Source organism: Hyperolius riggenbachi, chromosome 4 (assembly GCF_040937935.1).
Source record: "Hyperolius riggenbachi isolate aHypRig1 chromosome 4, aHypRig1.pri, whole genome shotgun sequence".
Lineage (NCBI taxonomy): Eukaryota > Metazoa > Chordata > Amphibia > Anura > Hyperoliidae > Hyperolius > Hyperolius riggenbachi.
Window position 1 is genome coordinate 48,800,195 of NC_090649.1, and position 20,116 is coordinate 48,820,310.

Below are 20,116 nucleotides of genomic sequence, written 5' to 3' on the forward strand. Positions count from 1 at the left end.
CCTTAAAGAGAGTCTGAAGCGAGAATAAATCTCGCTTCAGAGCTCATAGTTAGCAGGGGCATGTGTGCCCCTTCTAAACTGCCGCTATCGCGCCGCTAAACGGGGGTCCCTTCACCCCCAAACCCACCCCCGCAATCGTTGGTCGTAGAGTTGGTCGTTCGTGGAGGCAGGGCTAACGGCTGCAGCCCTGCCTCCAGTCGCGTCTATCAGCGGCGCATCGCCGCCTCTCCCCCGCCCCTCTCAGTGAAGGAAGACAGAGGGGCGGGGGAGAGGCGGAGATACGCGCTGACAGACGCGTGTGGGGCAGGGCTGCGGCGGTTAGCCCTGCCCCAACCAGGAAGCACTCCCCCACTGCACCGAGGAGATTTGGGGGTGATGGGACCCCCGTTAAGACGCGGGATAGCGGCGTTTTAGCAGGGGCACATATGCCCCTGCTATCTATGAGGTCTGAAGCGAGATTTATTCTCGCTTCAGACTCTCTTTAAGTGTACATAGCTACTGTTACCAGAAAGGTTAATATTGAGCACATGTGTACATAATTGTGCATTACTACTGTTATCATTAAGGTTAATATTTGTGCATTTTTTCACTTAATTTTGTGTTACTACTGTTAGCATAAAGGTTAATATTGTACACATTTGTACATACAGTAATTGTAACAAAGGACAACTGAAGTGAGAAGAATATGGAGGCTGCCATATTTATTTTCTTTTAATTTGTACCAGTTGCCTGGCAGTCCTGCTGATCTATTTAGCTGCAGTAGTGTCTAAATCACACCAGAAACAAGCATGGGGCTAATCTTGTGAGATCTAACAATAATGTCAGAGACACCTGATCTGCTGTATGCTTGTTCAGGGTCTATGGCTAAAAGTAGAGGCAGAGGATCAGTAGACAGCCAGGCAACTGGTATTGCTTAAATGGAAATAAATATGGCAGCCTCCATATAACTCTCACTTTGGGTTCACTTTAAATGGATCCAGTTGCTATGTTGCTGTGAAAAGAGCAAAAAGCCCAGACCTTCTGCAAGAGCATCAACCAGGCAACCTAAGCAGGTTCCTGGTGCCTGGTGGGTGTGAAAGGGTCCATCTGCCTCCTTCTCTGACCTCTCTCCTCTTCAGCTTACCAAAAGGATCACAAGTGGGCCCCAAATCTACTACCTTGCAGATGGCCTCATTACATCTTCAATCGGACCTGAACTCAGAACTTCCTCTCTGCTTTAAAAGATATGTGACAGCAGACATATAGTTAGCATCCTGTGCTTTCAAACGAGCTCATCTGCCATGGCAGTCATGTGACACAGGGGAGAGATCAAATTACAACTAGTGATTAGACACAAATGAAGGGGAGTAATTAAACAGGCTAAACTCTCTAAATACATACAGGGTGTACTTCTCTCTGTTTTCCTTCTGTTCAGTGCAAGAGTTCAAGTCCACTTTAATCCAGCGCTGCGTAATATGTTGGCGCTTTATAAATAAATAAATAAATAAATCCCCCTCTAAACCTGATAGTACATGAGTACGTACCAATATATTTTTTGGTCCAGCTAGAGTTCCCCTTAAATCTGCAGGCCCTTATCTGTTAGTAATAAACTCTATGTTTAACTACAGATTTTTTTTTGCTAAATCCTGCTTAACGATAAACGGAATGTTGTTCTGCGGCAGAAACAGGCGTCCCGACTTTCACGGAGCACTTAGCGTTATTTATAACCCCAACCGTTGCCTAAATTGTTTTTTTATTTTAATGTACACCCTGTTACAAATTTAATTTCAAACTGTTTGAATCACTCTGTAAAAAAAGATTTGATTATACCTGGGTGTTCTGGAGCCAGCTCCCCCGTATCGCAGTAATCTGAGTGATAATTGGCTGATTAGGCGCCTGACACTCCATCTCTGCCTCTGTTGCCACGGCGACGCTACAGCAGCCCATATATATGAGGACTTCATCTTTTTCCACTTTAGGGCTAAAACGAGAGGGAGAGAGGGAGGGAGGGGAGGACGGGGTGTCATCAATCTTAATGAAATGCAATTATTTTTGCTCTTATTAATCATTGCAGCCCATTACCTTGTGGCAAGTACAGGCCGCCATTTGTCAAAGTTTGCAAATTTCTGTAATTTTGTTTCCATTCTTTTATCGTTTATTTGTTTTTTGCTGATCTGCAGCCCGAGTACGAGACCGGCACATGTGCTAAAATATATGACGCCAATTCCTGGCCGCTTAGCCAAATCGTCAGCGGAACACGAAAAGCGCGATCGCACGCCTGTGCTGCATTATTTAACGGGGAACAGCAGGAGGGTTTCTGTCCGAAGGCCTAAAAGTAGAGGGCGCCCAATCAGATGGTACTTTACTGCGGTCTGACCAGTTAAAATTGAAGAGTAACACACACACACAGTGCATTATGGGAAACTTCTGGTACATGTAACAGCAGACAAAATTATGCGGCGGTTCACAAAAACTCCTGTCACATTTAGTGACATCAGTCATTTTTACCAATATTTTACTATGGCCTAACCTAACCTTATTCTGACTAGTGATGATTGTAATGGTAAGTTTCCTTTACGCTTAATTTTGCATAATTATTTTCATAATTATGATTATTTTCATAACAGCGCATTTGTAATTCTGCGCAATTTTACATCATTGCGACCAATTCTCACGCAATTACGATTGATCACGATTAATTTTCACATCGTTTATTGAAATTACGAGTAAACAAAATTACACACAACGTGACAAGTTAATGTGAAATTACAACTACATTAATTACGAGTTTTCCGAAAACTACAAATTACGATTTTGCATCGTAATTGGAAATTCCGAAGCAAAATTGCACATATGTGAAATTTTGGCTCATCACTAATTCTCATGCGAGCCCTACCTTTACCGATGCCTAACTTAAACCAACTGATAATTAACAAATAGAGAAAATACAGTTTTCTGATAGCTTGCAGACACTAATCAAGGCTTTTGTTCCCTTCCCCGATGCTCCGGTTGCCGATATATTGGTTCGGTACAGGCCCAGGACTTTGCTGATGTTTGACCGGGATCCATTTGGCCATGCATGACAGTAGGTCAGTGCCACCGCACAGCCCACACCCCAGGCCTTCTAACATTTGCAATATGACACATGGGGGCACAAACAGAGCGGTGGCACTGAGCTACTGTGCAATGCATGGCCAACTGGATTCGGGCCAAAGGTCAACAACTTTCTCTGGACCTTTACCAGTCCGATATACCTGCAAATGGAGCATCGTAGGAGGTAACTAAGGCCTCGACAAGTGTCTGCACATGTTCAGGAAACTATGTATGGCTTCTGTTTCTTTCCGTTTCACCTCGGTATTCCTTTAATTAACAAGCCCATGACAGAATCATCTAGAACCTTGATTGAAGAGCTCCCCTGACGAGCGTCCCCACCCGTCGCACTCCTGCTGCAAATTGCTGGAATCTTCTGGCAGCCTATGTCCGAGGCGATCATACCCGTTTACCTCAGCCACTTGCCACATTGCTTTGTCAATGTCTTGAAGAAGCGGTAACACCCGCGAAACGTGTTGTCTGATCTCTGCTTCTGTGCAATAAATGTATCAGTCCTAAGTGGTTGATCAGGAGAGGTGAGCCTTTAATTGCCTCTCTTTTTAAACATTTTTTTGAAATGTTTCAATCCCCCTGGTCACCTCCCCCCTTATATATTCCCATATATGACGAGTGACATCAACAAGATGGCCGCCGGCGATCCTCTGACCTCCAGCGGCCTTGCTAGGGCTAGGAAACCTAGCATTTTTTAAGACAAATGAAGGGTCTAGGGGACCAGTACATTTATCTTAAGGTTTTTTTTATATTTTTCATTTTTTTTAAAGGGAACCTGAAGTGAGAGGTAAATGGAGGCTGCCATGTTTATTTCCTTCTCCTGTCTGTCTTTAACCACTTCACCACTGAGGGGTTTTACCCCTTGAGCACCAGAGCAATTTTCACCTTTCAGCGCTCCTTCCATTCATTCGTCTATAACTTTATCATTACTTATCACAATTAAATGAACTATATCTTGTTTTTTCCGCCACCAATTAGGCTTTCTTTAGGTGGGACATTATGCCAAGAATTATTTTATTCTAAATATGTTTTAATGGGAAAATAGGAAAAATGTGGGAAAAAATTCATTATTTTTCCTGTTTTCGGCCATTATAGCTTTTAAATAATGCATGCTACTGTAATTAAAATCCATGAAATGTATTCGCCCATTTGTCCCGTGATAAAACCGTTTAAATTATGTCCCTATCACAATGTTTGGCGCCAATATTTTATTTGGAATTAAAGGTGCATTTTTTTCAGTTTTGCGTCCATCCCTAATTACAAGCCCATAGTTTATAAAGTAACAGTGTTGTACCCTCCTGACATAAAAATTTAAAAAGTTCAGTCCCTAAGGTAACTATGTATTTTTTTTAATTGTAAATTTTTTATTTATTTTTTTTAATTACAAAAAAAAGCAAAAATGGGGAGTGTGGGAGGTAATGAGTGAATATTTTGTGTATAAGTAATGAATTTGTATGTGAAAAATGCTTTAGGGTGTAGTTTTACTATTTGGCCACAAGATGGCAACAGTAACTTTTTGTTTAATGCGACCTCCAAGCATCCTTCCGGACGCTTGGGGGAAGTACTAGGAGGCTGGGTAAGTTTTTTTTTCTTTCACAATGATCGCGCTGCTTATCAGAAAAGCAGCGGATCATTGCGGGGCTTAGATCAACAAACGGAAATGGATTTTCCTGTTCATTGATCTCCGGGCGAGCGGCGTGTTTACGAGCGGGAGTGCGCGCTAGAGCGAGCAGGAGCGCGGGCAGCGGCAGGAGCGCGGAAAGTACGGATTTCTCTTTCCCTGGGGGTGAAAGGATGGAAAAGGGGACGGAGAAATTCGTACGGGCGGGGGTAAAGTGGTTAATACTTTAAGCCATGGCCCCTGAACAAGCATGCAGCAGATCAGATCAGATCTGACAAGATTAGCTGCATGCTTGTTTCTGGTGTTCTTCAGACACTACTGCAGCCAAAAAGATCAGCAGGACAGCCAGGCAGCTGGTATCGTTTAAAAGAAAATAAATATGGCAGCCTCCAAATACTTCTCACTTCAGGATCCCTTTAAAAGACCTCTGTCACGAAAAAAGGTAAAATTTAAATACAGGCAGTCCCCGGTTAATGAATGGTATAGGGACTGTAGGTTCGTTCTTAACCTGAATCTGTTCTTAAGTCGGAACAATGTGCTATCCCTGTCCCCTGTACCTCCTCTGTGCCCCCCTGTGCCTCCAGTGTCCCCCTCTGTGTCACTTCTGCCCCCATGTACCTGCTTATATAAAAGCCATTTTTCTTTGATTTTTTTTTTTTTAAATCGACATTCTCAAAAACTCCAATTTGACATTTTTTTTTGCTTGTTCCCATGGAAACACTGAATCCATGTGGTTCGTATCGGCGGGTCGTTCATAAGTCGGGGACTACCTGTACATGTAAACACATACAAATAAGAAATATGTTTCTTTCAAAGTAAAATGACTGATAGATTACTTTTCTCTTATGTTTCTGTCACTTACAGTAGGTAGTAGAAATCCGACAGGTTTTGGGCTAGTCCATCTCTTCATGGGGGATTCTCAGCATGGCCTTTATTCTTTATAAAGCCACTCCCTGAAAAGGATTTACACAAAGATGCTGCCCAGCCTCCCTGCTCGCTGCACACTTTTTTGACAGCTGTAATGAGCAACTGTCATTCACTAAGTGTTTTTTGAAAATAATGAAAACCCCGAGAATCCCCCATGAGGACATGAGCTAGTCCAAAACCTGCCAGTTCTGTCAGATTTCTATTACCTACTGTAAGTGACAGCAACATAGGAGAAAAGTAATTTAGGTCTCATTTTACTCTGGAAGTAATGAACTTCGTATGTGTTTACGTGTACTTAAAACGTTATGTTTTTCGCGATCGTGGTCCTTTAAGCTGCCAGCGCTGCGCAGAACGCCAGTGACTCGGTCCTGAGAGCCAACGTTTAGGCCCTTTAAGTGCTTTAGAAGCAGATTGGTAAACTCTACAAGCAAATTAGAAAAGAACAAAAAAGGCTTGTAGTAGGATTAAAAGGCTGAAAGCGTAATAAGAGTGAAAGAAAGGCGGTGGATGGAAAGAGCGTATTGTTACAATACTTTGATCACACTGAAGCATTCCTCTTGCCTGCGACGTGGTATAACCTGCTCAGCTTCAGGGCAACTCAGAGATTTGAATTCGTTCAGCGCAAGCGGCTAACTGGTCCCCAATTCCAACTGTGAAAAAATGAGGCAATTTAGGATTCTTATTCCCTTGCCTCAGTTTATTGCATTAAGATTCTCGGTAGATAGCTTGCAACATTAACTTAGTAACTTAATTAAACTTACTTAACAGCCCAGAATAAACAGATTCGATATATGTGCCGGTTATTCTGCCAAATAAGGATTTTAATGCTTTGCAGGGAGAAGGGAAATTACAGAGGCAGGGATTTGCCGCTCTTTATTTCTCCTCGTGGCGGGGGGCTTGGCCGTGAATTAAACATGTACAGTAGGTGGGGTGCTGCTTATTGTTTTATAGGAGATGAGGTTGGCGCGCTGCCAGCATGGCGCGTGTGTGGGAGAGCTGAGCGTACAGTACAGCATGGAGCACCCAGGAACAAGGCCCCGGGATTCCTGGGTGCTCCATGTACAGTAGGTGGGGTACGGCTTATTGTTTTATAGGAGATGAGATTGGCGCTCTGCCCGCATGGCGCGTGTGTGGGAGAGCTGAGCGTACAGTACAGCATGGAGCACCCAGGAACAAGGCCCCGGGATTCCTGGCAGCTCCATGTACAGTAGGTGGGGTACGGCTTATTGTTTTATAGGAGATGAGGTTGGCGCTCTGCCCGCATGGCGCGTGTGTGGGAGAGCTGAGCGTACAGTACAGTATGGAGCACCCAGGGACAAGGCCCGGGATTCCTGGGTGCTCCATGTACAGTAGGTAGGGTACAGCTTATTGTTATATAGGAGATGAGGTTGGCGCGCTGCCGGCATGGCGCGTGTGTGGGAGAGCTGAGCGTACAGTACAGCATGGAGCACCCAGGAACAAGGCCCGGGATTCCTGGGTGCTCCATGTACAGTAGGTGGGGTGCTGCTTATTGCTTTATAGGAGATGAGGTTGGCGCTCTGCCCGCACGGCGCGTGTGTGGGAGAGCTGAGCGTACAGTACAGTATGGAGCACCCAGGGACAAGGCCCGGGATTCCTGGGTGCTCCATGCACAGTAGGTGGGGTACGGCTTATTGTTTTATAGGAGATGAGGTTGGCGCGCTGCCGGCATGGCGCGTGTGTGGGAGAGCTGAGCGTACAGTACAGTATGGAGCACCCAGGGACAAGGCCCGGGATTCCTGGGTGCTCCATGCACAGTAGGTGGGGTACGGCTTATTGTTTTATAGGAGATGAGGTTGGCGCGCTGCCGGCATGGCGCGTGTGTGGGAGAGCTGAGCGTACAGTACAGCATGGAGCACCCAGGAACAAGGCCCGGGATTCCTGGGTGCTCCATGTACAGTAGGTGGGGTGCTGCTTATTGCTTTATAGGAGATGAGGTTGGCGCGCTGCCGGCATGGCGCGTGTGTGGGAGAGCTGAGTGTACAGTACAGCACGGAGCATCCAGGAACAAGGCCCGGGATTCCTGGGTGCTCCATGTACAGTAGGTGGGGTACGGCTTATTGTTTTATAGGAGATGAGGTTGGCGCGCTGCCGGCATGGCGCGTGTGTGGGAGAGCTGAGCGTACAGTACAGCATGGAGCACCCAGGAACAAGGCCCGGGATTCCTGGGTGCTCCATGTACAGTAGGTGGGGTGCTGCTTATTGCTTTATAGGAGATGAGGTTGGCGCGCTGCCGGCATGGCGCGTGTGTGGGAGAGCTGAGTGTACAGTACAGCACGGAGCATCCAGGAACAAGGCCCGGGATTCCTGGGTGCTCCATGTACAGTAGGTGGGGTACGGCTTATTGTTTTATAGGAGATGAGGTTGGCGCGCTGCCGGCATGGCGCGTGTGTGGGAGAGCTGAGCGTACAGTACAGTATGGAGCACCCAGGAACAAGGCCCGGGATTCCTGGGTGCTCCATGCACAGTAGGTGGGGTACGGCTTATTGTTTTATAGGAGATGAGGTTGGCGCGCTGCCGGCATGGCGCGTGTGTGGGAAAGCTGAGCGTACAGTACAGTATGGAGCACCCAGGGACAAGGCCCGGGATTCCTGGGTGCTCCATGCACAGTAGGTGGGGTACGGCTTATTGTTTTATAGGAGATGAGGTTGGCGCGCTGCCGGCATGGCGCGTGTGTGGGAGAGCTGAGTGTACAGTACAGTATGGAGCACCCAGGGACAAGGCCCGGGATTCCTGGGTGCTCCATGCACAGTAGGTGGGGTACGGCTTATTTTTTTTATAGGAGGTGAGGTTGGCGCGCTGCCGGCATGGCGCGTGTGTGGGAGAGCTGAGCGTACAGTACAGCATGGAGCACCCAGGAACAAGGTCCGGGATTCCTGGGTGCTCCATGTACAGTAGGTGGGGTACGGCTTATTGTTTTATAGGAGATGAGGTTGGCGCGCTGCCGGCATGGCGCGTGTGTGGGAGAGCTGAGCGTACAGTACAGTATGGAGCATCCAGGAACAAGGTCCGGGAATCCTGGGTGCTCCATGTACAGTAGGTGGGGTACGGCTTATTGTTTTATAGGAGATGAGGTTGGCGCGCTGCCGGCATGGCGCGTGTGTGGGAGAGCTGAGCGTACAGTACAGTATGGAGCATCCAGGAACAAGGTCCGGGATTCCTGGGTGCTCCATGTACAGTAGGTGGGGTACGGCTTATTGTTTTATAGGAGATGAGGTTGGCGCTCTGCCTGCATGGCGCGTGTGTGGGAGAGCTGAGCGTACAGTACAGCATGGAGCACCCAGGAACAAGGCCCGGGATTCCTGGGTGCTCCATGTACAGTAGGTGGGGTGCTGCTTATTGTTTTATAGGAGATGAGGTTGGCGCTCTGCCCGCATGGCGCGTGTGTGGGAGAGCTGAGCGTACAGTACAGCATGGAGCACCCAGGAACAAGGCCCGGGATTCCTGGGTGCTCCATGTACAGTAGGTGGGGTACGGCTTATTGTTTTATAGGAGATGAGGTTGGCGCGCTGCCGGCATGGCGCGTGTGTGGGAAAGCTGAGCGTACAGTACAGCATGGAGCACCCAGGAACAAGGCCCAGGATTCCTGGGTGCTCCATGTACAGTAGGTGGGGTACGGCTTATTGTTTTATAGGAGATGAGGTTGGCGCGCTGCCCGCATGGCGCGTGTGGGAGAACTGAGCGTACAGTACAGCATGGAGCACCCAGGAACAAGGCCCGGGATTCCTGGCAGCTCCATGTACAGTAGGTGGGGTACGGCTTATTGTTTTATAGGAGATGAGGTTGGCGCGCTGCCGGCATGGCGCGTGTGTGGGAGAGCTGAGCGTACAGTACAGCATGGAGCACCCAGGAACAAGGCCCGGGATTCCTGGCAGCTCCATGTACAGTAGGTGGGGTACAGCTTATTGTTTTATAGGAGATGAGGTTGGCGCGCTGCTCGCATGGCGCGTGTGTGGGAGAGCTGAGCGTACAGTACAGCATGGAGCACCCAGGAACAAAGCCCCGGGAGTTGTGATGCCAGGTGATTGAGCTCTGAACTTCCTCAGCATATATCGGTGCACAACTGAACGTTACGTTGGGGGGTCTTCACTCAGCAGGGATGGTATCAGAATGGAACCCCCTCCTTTAAAACATCTGCATCCCGTTTGATACACGCTACAGTCTTCAGGGGCATAACTAGAAAACCTGGAAAACCCCTCATCAAAAAACTTTAATGCCCCCCCCCCCCCCCCCCCCCAAATCCACATGCTTTTCCAATCACCACTTGGCGGCCTCCACAACCCATCTGCCAGGGGTCAAATGACAAGTGTGGTCACCATGATCCCACTAACAAGAACAAATGTGGCCATCGTGAACCCCTCCTACCCATAAGAAGCATGGCCATCATGATTCCCCAACCCACCCATAACCAATGTTGCCAATCTACTCCCTCAACCAATCATAGGTGTTGCCATCATGATCCCTCCCCCCTCCTACCTTTAAAAAGTGATCTGGGCCCATTGAGTCAGGACAGTCCAGTATTCCTGCATTGTAGAGCAGAATGATGACCTTATGAGTGTGCTGCTCCTCTTTAGTCAGTCAGGGGAGGGGGCTGTATTTCCCAACTTTGTAGAATGAAGACCTCATGAGTGTGCTGCTCCTCTTTATTCAGCCAGTCAGGGGAGGGGCTGTATTTCTCAACTATGCAGAATGATGACCTCATGAGTGTGCTGCTCTTCTTCAGTCAGTCTGTCAGGCGAGAGGCTGTATTTCCCAACTATGCAGAATAATGACCTCATGAGCGTGCTGCTCCTCTTTAGTCAGTCTGTCAGGGGAGGGGGCTGTATTTTCCAACTATAGTGAAAAAAGGTGGAGTACATAACTGGTGATGCTGGCTGTTTGGCTGCACGGTCTGAATCAGAAGACTGACTGAACACAGTTAAAAACATAGTCTTACAGAAGATACGGTTCATGCACTGTATTGTACTTTATGCATTCTCGGGACCCAGCATTGAAGTAAAGTTGAATTGAAAGTAACCAAAGCAGAGCTTGTCACTCTAGGTGGAGTTTAAAGCAGATCCAAGATGAAAAATTAACTATAACAAGTAACTTGTCTATATATCTGATCTAAAGTTTAGATAGTTTACACAGCAAATTTAGCTGCAAACAGCTTTAACAATATATGATTATTTCTTCCTGTGATACAATGACAGCAGCCATGTAGCTTGTGATCATTACACACAGGCAAAGCTGCTCTGCATATCCAGCCCTCAGCCTGTGAAAACTCCCCTCCCCTCTCCTCCTCCCCTCTGCCTCTAAAATCTCTGGCTAGTAACACCTCCTCCTCCTGCCCAGACTGAGCTCCCATGAGCCCTTGCTACATGGATCTCAGAGTGCCTAGGCGCTGGAGGAGCTGTGGACGAGGCTTGTTTAGTTTATAGAGAATTCGGGTATCACAACCATAAAAAAAAGTATTTGGCTTGAGGAATGCCCTATAAACTATATGAAAGGAACACAAATATGCAATGAGTAAAAGTTTATCTCGGATCCACTTTAAGACCTCATCTACGCACAATGCAAATGGAAGGTGTTAATAGAGACAATCAATGGCCCCTGTTAGGTGTATAGTAACTGCCTCTTACCCAGAAAAAGGGAAAGATGAAAAGATGAAATGTGGCCCTAGGAAAGATAGCACTTTCTGCCCACCGCTGATGGTCACCTGACTTATTTAGTAAGAATTGGGGGGGGGGGGGGTGGCGATAGCGACCACCAGACAAGTGGCATAACTACAATTCATGGGGTGTGCTCACCCCTTCCCTTGCCTCCCCTTGGGGCCCTCCACAGCCTTGGGGCCCATCTCACAAGGGTCATTCAACAAGTGTGGCTATGATGATCTTCACACCCATAACATGTGTAACCAGACAAACACCTGAACTGTTGTATAGTCCCCTGTATGGGAGGAAGGGAAGGTTAGTAGTTGGGGTCCCCCACAGCTCTGGGCGCCGCTCCCCTCTAGTTACGCCCCTGCACCAGGCCCCCAAGCTCTTTCAAGGCCTTAGGCAACTGCCTAGGTTTGCTTTGTGGATGATCCGGCTCTACGCTGACCCCATGGGCAGAAACATAACATAACTGTAAGAAACGCCGTTAGCCACCCCTACAATGCAGCTCATGGAAAATGGGCCCTAATGCCGAGGCCTAACTGATCAACAACTTCCATGTCTCGGGTTTGCTGCAGGGTCCCTTTAAATCCGCCTCTTCCCCGGAGTTGGAAAGTTAGGCAATGTTACCGAGTTTGATGCATGATAACCCCACATGAGCGGATGAGCCTTTAATATCCAGCAGCTTTCTGTATAAATAATTGCTGCTTCCTGAGACTTGCATCTTCCTCACTTCTAACGTGAGCTCTCCCCATTGGCATGCAGCAGATGTTGTGTCTGCACAGAGATAAATGTCCTGACTGCTGTAGACGCTACATAACCAGCTGTTTGTTACACTGAACCTTACATTCCCGTTACATTTCACAGCCAGGCCAGGCTCAGCAGCAAGCTATACACAGGGCTACACTCTGATCGGCACCTGCCTCCGGCCAATCACTGCACGTTACTCTTTGATCAGCACCTGCCTCCGGCCAATCACTGCACGTTACACTCTGATAAGCACCTGCCTCCGACCAATCACTGCATGTTACTCTCTGATCAGCTCCTGCCTCCAGCCAATCACTGCATGTTACTCTCTGATCAGCACCTGCCTCCAGCCAATCACTGCACGTTACACTCTGATTAGCACCTGCCTCCAGCCAATCACTGCACGTTACACTCTGATCAGCATCTGCCTCCGGCCAATCACTGCACGTTACACTCTGATCAGCACCTGCCTCCGGCCAATCACTGCACGTTACACTCTGATTAGCACCTGCCTCCGGCCAATCACTGCACGTTACACTCTGATCAGCACCTGCCTCCGACCAATCACTGCATGTTGCTCTCTGATCAGCACCTGCCTCTGGCCAATCACTGCACGTTACACTCTGATCAGCACCTGCCTCTGGCCAATCACTGCACGCTACACCCTGATCAGCACCTGCCTCTGGCCAATCACTGCACGTTACACTGATCAACACCTGCCCCCGGCCAATCACTGCACGTTACACTCTGATCAGCACCTGCCTCTGGCCAATCACAGCACGTTACACTCTGATCAGCACCTGCCTCTGATTAATCACTGCACGTTACACTCTGATCAGCACCTGCCTCTGGCCAATCACTGCACGTTACACTCTGATCAGCTCCTGCCTCTGGCCAATCACTGCACGTTACACTCTGAACAGCACCTGCCTCCGGCCAATCACTGCACGTTACACTCTGATCAATACCTGCCTCTGGCCAATCACTGCACGTTACACTCTGATCAGCACCTGCCTCCGGCCAATCACTGCACGTTACACTCTGATCAGCACCTGCCTCCGGCCAATCACTGCACGTTACAGTCTGATCAGCACCTGCCTCTGGCCAATCACTGCATGTTACACTCTGATCAACACCTGCCTCTGGCCAATCACTGCACGTTACACTCTGATCAGCACCTGCCTCTGGCCAATCACTGCACGTTACACTCTGATCAGCACCTGCCTCTGGCCAATCACTGCACGTTACACTATGATCAGCATCTGCCTCCAGCCAATCACTGCACGTTACACTCTGATCAACACCTGCCTCTGGCCAATCACTGCACGTTACACTCTGATCAGCTCCTGCCTCTGGCCAATCACTGCACGTTACACTCTGAACAGCACCTGCCTCCGTCCAATCACAGCACGTTACACTCTGATCAGCACCTGCCTCCGGCCAATCACTGCATGTTACACTCTGATCAGCACCTGCCTCTGGCCAATCACTGCACGTTACACTCTGATCAGCACCTGCCTCCGGCCAATCACTGCACGTTACACTCTGATAAGCACCTGCCTCAAGCCAATCACTGCACGTTACACTCTGATCAGCACCTGCCTCCAGCCAATCACAGCACGTTACACTCTGATCAGCACCTGCCTCCGGCCAATCACTGCATGTTACACTCTGATCAGCACCTGCCTCCGGCCAATCACTGCACGTTACACTCTGATCAGCACCTGCCTCCGGCCAATCACTGCACGTTGCTCTCTGATCAGCACCTGCCTCTGGCCAATCACTGCACGTTACACTCTGATCAGCACCTGCCTCCAGCCAATCACAGCACGTTACACTCTGATCAGCACCTGCCTCCGGCCAATCACTGCATGTTACACTCTGATCAGCACCTGCCTCCGGCCAATCACTGCACGTTACACTCTGATCAGCACCTGCCTCCGGCCAATCACTGCATGTTACACTCTGATCAGCACCTGCCTCTGGCCAATCACTGCCTGTTACATTTTGATCAGCACCTGCCTCTGGCTGATCACTGCATTGGTTTACTAAGGGATGAGCATGAGCAGACGAAAACCACAACATCAGAGGGCATAAAGCAAATTCTTTGTGGATCCGAAGCCAAAATTCACCAGGAACCAAATCTGTTGGGAAGAGTTAAGGGGCCCATACATTGGTCGATTTCAGCCATCAATCGATCTATCGAATCAGTCGATCGGAAATCGATTCTATCAAATCTATCAATCGATAATGAGAGATTTGTTCTATCTGACAGGATGGAAAATCTAGGTGGATCTGCTGCTGGCAGCAGACCGATGGCCTACTGAGTTGCGTTGGATCTAATGGTTCAATAATGCATTTAGATAGATTTCCAATAGATTTAAATCTGAAATCTATTGGAAATCTGTTCCTAGTGTGTGGCACACATCAGATAGATTCCTGTCAGATTCGACTTGACAGAAATGTATCTGATGGTCGAATCTGCTGCAAATCTATAAGTGTATGGCCCCCTTAACCTCCCTGGCGTTCAATTTCCCCAGGATTTCTGCGCAAAAAGTGATCCAATTAATTTTCATAACCTTTTTTTTTTCCTCTAACACGCACATCGATAGTGTTAGCCGCATGTTTCGTATTGGCGTGTATAACCGTCTTTTCCGCTAGAGAGGTTTACTGGTTATATTTTGCAAACAATAGCATAGACAAACGCAGGGGGGGATTACAGCTGCCCAGAATCCCCCCTCAGACAAGGGCCGGTGCAGTGTCTGGGGACAGGCACAAGTTGAGACACCAGAATGTCTGCAGGCATCCTGCAGCACACAGCACCGCCCCCTTTCTTTCCCTGCTACAGTTGACTTTGGATGGAGCAGCAGCATGTGTACAGTGCATGGAGCAGCAGCGTGTGTACAGAGCATGGAGCAGCTCTGGTGTGTGAATGCTTCACTTTCCCCTTCATTACCAATGTCGGCTGTCCTCATTATTATCTGTATCCAAACTGCTTCTGATCGACCTAGTTGTTGGTCTGTCGGGAAATTGCATTATGTGTACCCAGCATGATGTCCTACCATATTATTATACTATATTGTGCATGGTTGAGGGAGACCTTTCAGGAATCCCCCCCTTGAAAATCCTGGGTTTGCCCCTGTATAGAGTGATCACCGGTATCCTTGAAAAGGCCATTTAGAGCTTCCCACTAGTGACCAATAGGAATTAGGACACCTTCTTATAAAAAGGTAGTGGGAGGGATCTCTTATTCTGTTCCCTTCTGTCACTCTGGCTGTAGGGAGAGAGAGAAACACAAGGAGAGCTGTACTGGATTGACAGGGTCACTGGGCCAGATTTATCAAAGCATTGCCAACATTTTTTCAGTTCTCAAATAGTTCTAACCAGCAGGGGGAACTGTTCTGCATGATAATAAGAAACTTCTTAAATCCTACATAATAGCGTCAGTTTGGTGTGAATTTCTAGAACTGCACTACAGTTAAGAAAAGTGCAAATACATCCCAAAACTGGCACACAGCATGGGGCTTAAAGAGAACCTGAACTGAAAATAAAAAGCCAAAATAACCATACACAGGTCATACTTACCTCCTGTGTAGTCTACTCCTCAATCTCTTTCTCCTCATTTGTCCCATTTGTCCACTGTAATCAATGGAATTCTCTGTCCTCCATTTTAAAAATGGCTATTATTACCCCATAACAGCTTCCTGGTCAGCACACTGTTATATCACCCACTTGAGCCATAGGGAAACATGGACATTACCTTGCACATTCAGTTGTAACTGACAGCTGCTGATCTATAACTGACAGCAACTGGTATATTTCAGTTCTGACAAAATATTGTCAGAACTGGGCGGGATCACTGTAAGAAGAAAATGGTGAGCTTCTGAGAGGAACTGATGGTGAGGTTAGTATGTAATATTCATTTGCAGCTACGTCATGTGTTTATTTTCAATAATTTTACTCAGTACAGGTTTCCTTTAAAGTGGTCTTTTGTATGTATACCTTGGCCACTGCCAATCTTAAGAGGCCCTTGGATTTTTTGGGTGGTGGGTTAGGGAGAGTCTCTGGTAATCTTTAAAGAGACCCCGAGGTGGGCTCATGAACTATAACGCAGCTGTGGACCCATCTGCACCCCAAAAAAACACCTCGGATTCTCTTTAAAACATATTGAGCTAATTAGAATGAAAGGAACTGAAAACTTCCGTTGCAGTATTGGTCAGCAGGTGGGGAACATGCCCAAAAAATGTCCCTGCATGAAGATAGCAGAGGTAGAAGATGGCCGGAGATGGAACAGATGATAGGCGAGTCCTGCACAAGGACAGGGTGGGTGGGGCCTGCAGCTTGGTGTTTGTAATGGTGTAAGGTTGCTTGTACTCTGTGGACTCCAGAGAGGGAAGCACAGCCTGAAACCTAAAATTGCAATGCAGCGAGGGTAGATTGCCAATACACTGAGCAAGTATTCACTATTAGTGCTTGCATGTAGAGTTGGGCCGAACGGTTCGCCTGCGAACGGTTCCATGCGAACTTCAGTGGTTCGCGTTCGCGTCCCGCAGGCGAACCTTTGCGGAAGTTCGGTTCGCCCCATAATGCACATGGAGGGTCAACTTTGACCCTCTACATCACAGTCAGCAGGCCCAGTGTAGCCAATTAGGCTACACTAGCCCCTGGAGCCCCCCCCCCCCCCCTTATATAAGGCAGGCAGCGGCGGCCATTACGGTCACTCGTGTGCTGCCTGCGTTAGTGAGAGTAGGGCGAGCTGCTGCAGACTGTCTCTCAGGGAAAGATTAGTTAGGCTTAACTTGTTCCTGTCTGGCTGCATACCTGTGCTGTGAACTCACCACTGCATACCTGTGCTGTGAACCCACCACTGCATACCTGTGCTGTGAACCCACCACTGCATACCTGTGCTGTGAACCCACCACTGCATACCTGTTCAGTGAACCCACCACTGCATACCTGTGCTGTGAACCCACCACTGCATACCTGTTCAGTGAACCTGCCACTGCATACCTGTTCTGTTCAGTGGACCCGCCACTGTATACCTGTTCATTGAACCCACCACTGCATACCTGTGCTGTGAACCCACCACTGCATACCTGTTCTGTGAACCCACCACTGCATACCTGTGCTGTGAACCCACCACTGCATACCTGTTCAGTGAACCTGCCACTGCATACCTGTTCTGTTCAGTGGACCCGCCACTGTATACCTGTTCATTGAACCCACCACTGCATACCTGTGCTGTGAACCCACCACTGCATACCTGTTCTGTGAACCCACCACTGCATACCTGTGCTGTGAACCCACCACTGCATACGTGCGTACGTTACACGGTGAGTTTGGTGTGTCAGTGTGAAGCAGTACCTTAATTACACTACCTGATTGATGTATACACATGCAAGATGTTTGAAAGCACTTTAGGCCTGTCATTTAGCATTCAATGTGATTTCTGCCCTTAAAACGCTGCTTTGCGTCAAATCCAGATTTTTCCCCGGGACTTTTGGCATGTATCCCACTCCGCCATGCCCCCCTCCAGGTGTTAGACCCCTTGAAACATCTTTTCCATCACTTTTGTGGCCAGCATAATTATTTTTTTTTTCAAAGTTCGCATCCCCATTGAAGTCTATTGCGGTTCGCGAACTTTAACGCGAACCGAACCTTCCGCGGAAGTTCGCGAACCAGGTTCGCGAACCTAAAATCGGAGGTTCGGCCCAACTCTACTTGCATGTAGCAGAACATGTGATCAGATCAGGTGTTAGATTTGGGTTCAGTGGGTTCTGCCGAAACACACACATACAACAGTAATGATCGTTTATTCGATATATTTGTAGCCAGCAGCAGTCACAGCTGCTGAAGCATGTTTTCACACATAAAGACACACATGGGCCTTGATTCACTAACCGGCACTAGCCGGGTAGTGTGCCTTTTCACTTAGTGGTCACAAGCTATAGCGCTAACCTTAGTGTGCCTTATCTGAGTTAGTTCGCCTTATCTGAGGTTAGTGCGCCTTATCTGAGGTTAGTGTGCCTTATCTGAGGTTAGTGCGCCTTATCTGAGGTTAGTGCGCCTTATCTGAGGTTATTGCGCCTTATCTGAGGTTAGTGTGCCTTATCTGAGGTTAGTGCGCCTTATCTGAGGTTAGTGCGCCTTATCTGAGGTTAGTGCGCCTTATCTGAGGTTAGTGCGCCTTATCTGAGGTTAGTGCGCCTTTTCTGAGTTAGTGTGCCTTATCTGAGGTTAGTGCGCCTTATCTGAGGTTATTGCGCCTTATCTGAGGTTAGTGCGCCTTATCTGAGGTTAGTGTGCCTTATCTGAGGTTAGTGTGCCTTATCTGAGGTTAGTGCGCCTTATCCGAGGTTAGTGCGCCTTATCTGAGGTTAGTGCGCCTTATCTGAAATTAGGGCCCCTTAAGTAGCATTGTGCACACTAAAAGATGCACAAAGCTACATCGCGCACTGCACCGCACACAGCGCACACAGCGTAATGCGTCGATCTTTGTGCGTGGTGCGACGATAACGTCGCAGCCGCTATACTGTATATGATGCGACCATAAGGTCGCATAGGATGCGACGATAACGGTGCACTGATGCGACGATAACGGTGCACTGATGCGCCGTTTAGGTCGCATCCTATGCAACCTTAAGGTCGCATCATGTACAGTATAGCGGGTGTGATGTTATCATGCAGTGCGCGATGTAGCTTTGTGCATCTTTTAGTGTGCACAAAGCTACTTAAGGGGCACTAAGTTCAGATAAGGCACACTAACGCAGATAAGGCACACTAACCTCAGATAAGGCACACTAACCGGCTTAGCGCCGGCTAGTGAATCAAGCCCTAGGTGCGCAGAAAACACATACAGAAAATCGACAGACGAATGTGCTCCCAGCCTCAGCTTATTACACTCACTCTGTCCTCCTCTGATGCAGCCAAACTGGCTCTGCAGACTTCTCTAGCATCACTACAGTACACAGCACTCTGTGATAGGCTTGCTGCGGTGACATCATCACTCTCAGCTGCACTGGCATACAAGGGGCGTGTCTGAGACTTAACTTGTGGTGCATAACAGCCATGCAATAACAGCAGCAGTCTCCAGATCCAGCACTACACTCAGCACTTAGTTTTTGCCGCACAAATCCTGGGGGTAAGATTATTCAGCTGATGATATAAGTGACATCCGGATTTTGAAGTTAATGTAATATATGTTTGCCCGGAGCCCTGCTTTAAATCACAGGTACGCTTCACCGCTGGAAAAGTTTCAATTCCCAGACACGATTGACTGTTAACTATAAAACGCAAACTCGTTAATCGTGTCTCGCTTTTGTTGTCATATGTTTTCATTCGTCTCCCCATCCCTCGGACCGAAAAGGGTTAATTGGTTTTAATTAACTCTGGGAAGTTGCTAATTAGACTTAGCAGGCATTTAATTAGAGTTGTACCGTTTAATGACTCGCGTGGTAACCCTTTCGCTGCCCGCCGGTGGGCGCAGACCGAGCAGTTCTGTGTTCCTTCACTTGTCAGCTTTTAATTAATTGCTTCCAGTATACAGACGCGATTATTACTGTACAGGACTTGCAGGATTGGAGTCACATCAAATATGGCACGCAGACTGCGTAATTATCCCATATGCTGCGCATTAGCCGTCTTCTGCCGTGCGATTCCATCTACTCCATAATGATCTTTATGGTATGGCCTCCGGTGGCTCTGAGTCGGGCTTTGGCCAGCAGTTTCTGCCATGGCTGTCTCACTAGCATGATTTCAGGTATGTGGAAGTGTCAGGTTCTGTTTTTTATGAAAGCCAAAACACCATTAAAGAGAACCCGAGCTGGCATTCATTTGTAATAAAAACGATACTACCTGATCCTGGGGGCTAGCCTGGATCAGGAAGCATCCATCCCCGCCACTCCCTGACCCCCTGAAGCTTCAATGGCTTACTTTCACTTTCAGGGGTCAGGGGTCACGACGCTGCATACAGAGCTCTGTGCTCTCATCCGAGAAGCACAGAGCTGAGATAGACGGGGAATGGGTGGGGTATATGCAGCAAAGGACCAATGAGAGGAGTGAGGGGGCGTTCCTGATGCCAACAGTG

General features: G+C 48.1%; 1 protein-coding gene across 3 annotated transcripts in view; it reads right to left on the reverse strand.

The window, feature by feature from the left end:
• Window positions 1–20,116, reverse strand: part of PKHD1 (PKHD1 ciliary IPT domain containing fibrocystin/polyductin) — a 607,682-nt gene that overhangs the window by 464,725 nt on the left and 122,841 nt on the right. For all 3 annotated transcript variants that reach the window (XM_068280030.1, XM_068280029.1, XM_068280031.1), the window contains exon 34: window positions 1,810–1,960. In XM_068280030.1, coding sequence (XP_068136131.1) covers window positions 1,810–1,960 — 151 coding nt within the window. The remainder of the gene's footprint in view (window positions 1–1,809; window positions 1,961–20,116) is intronic.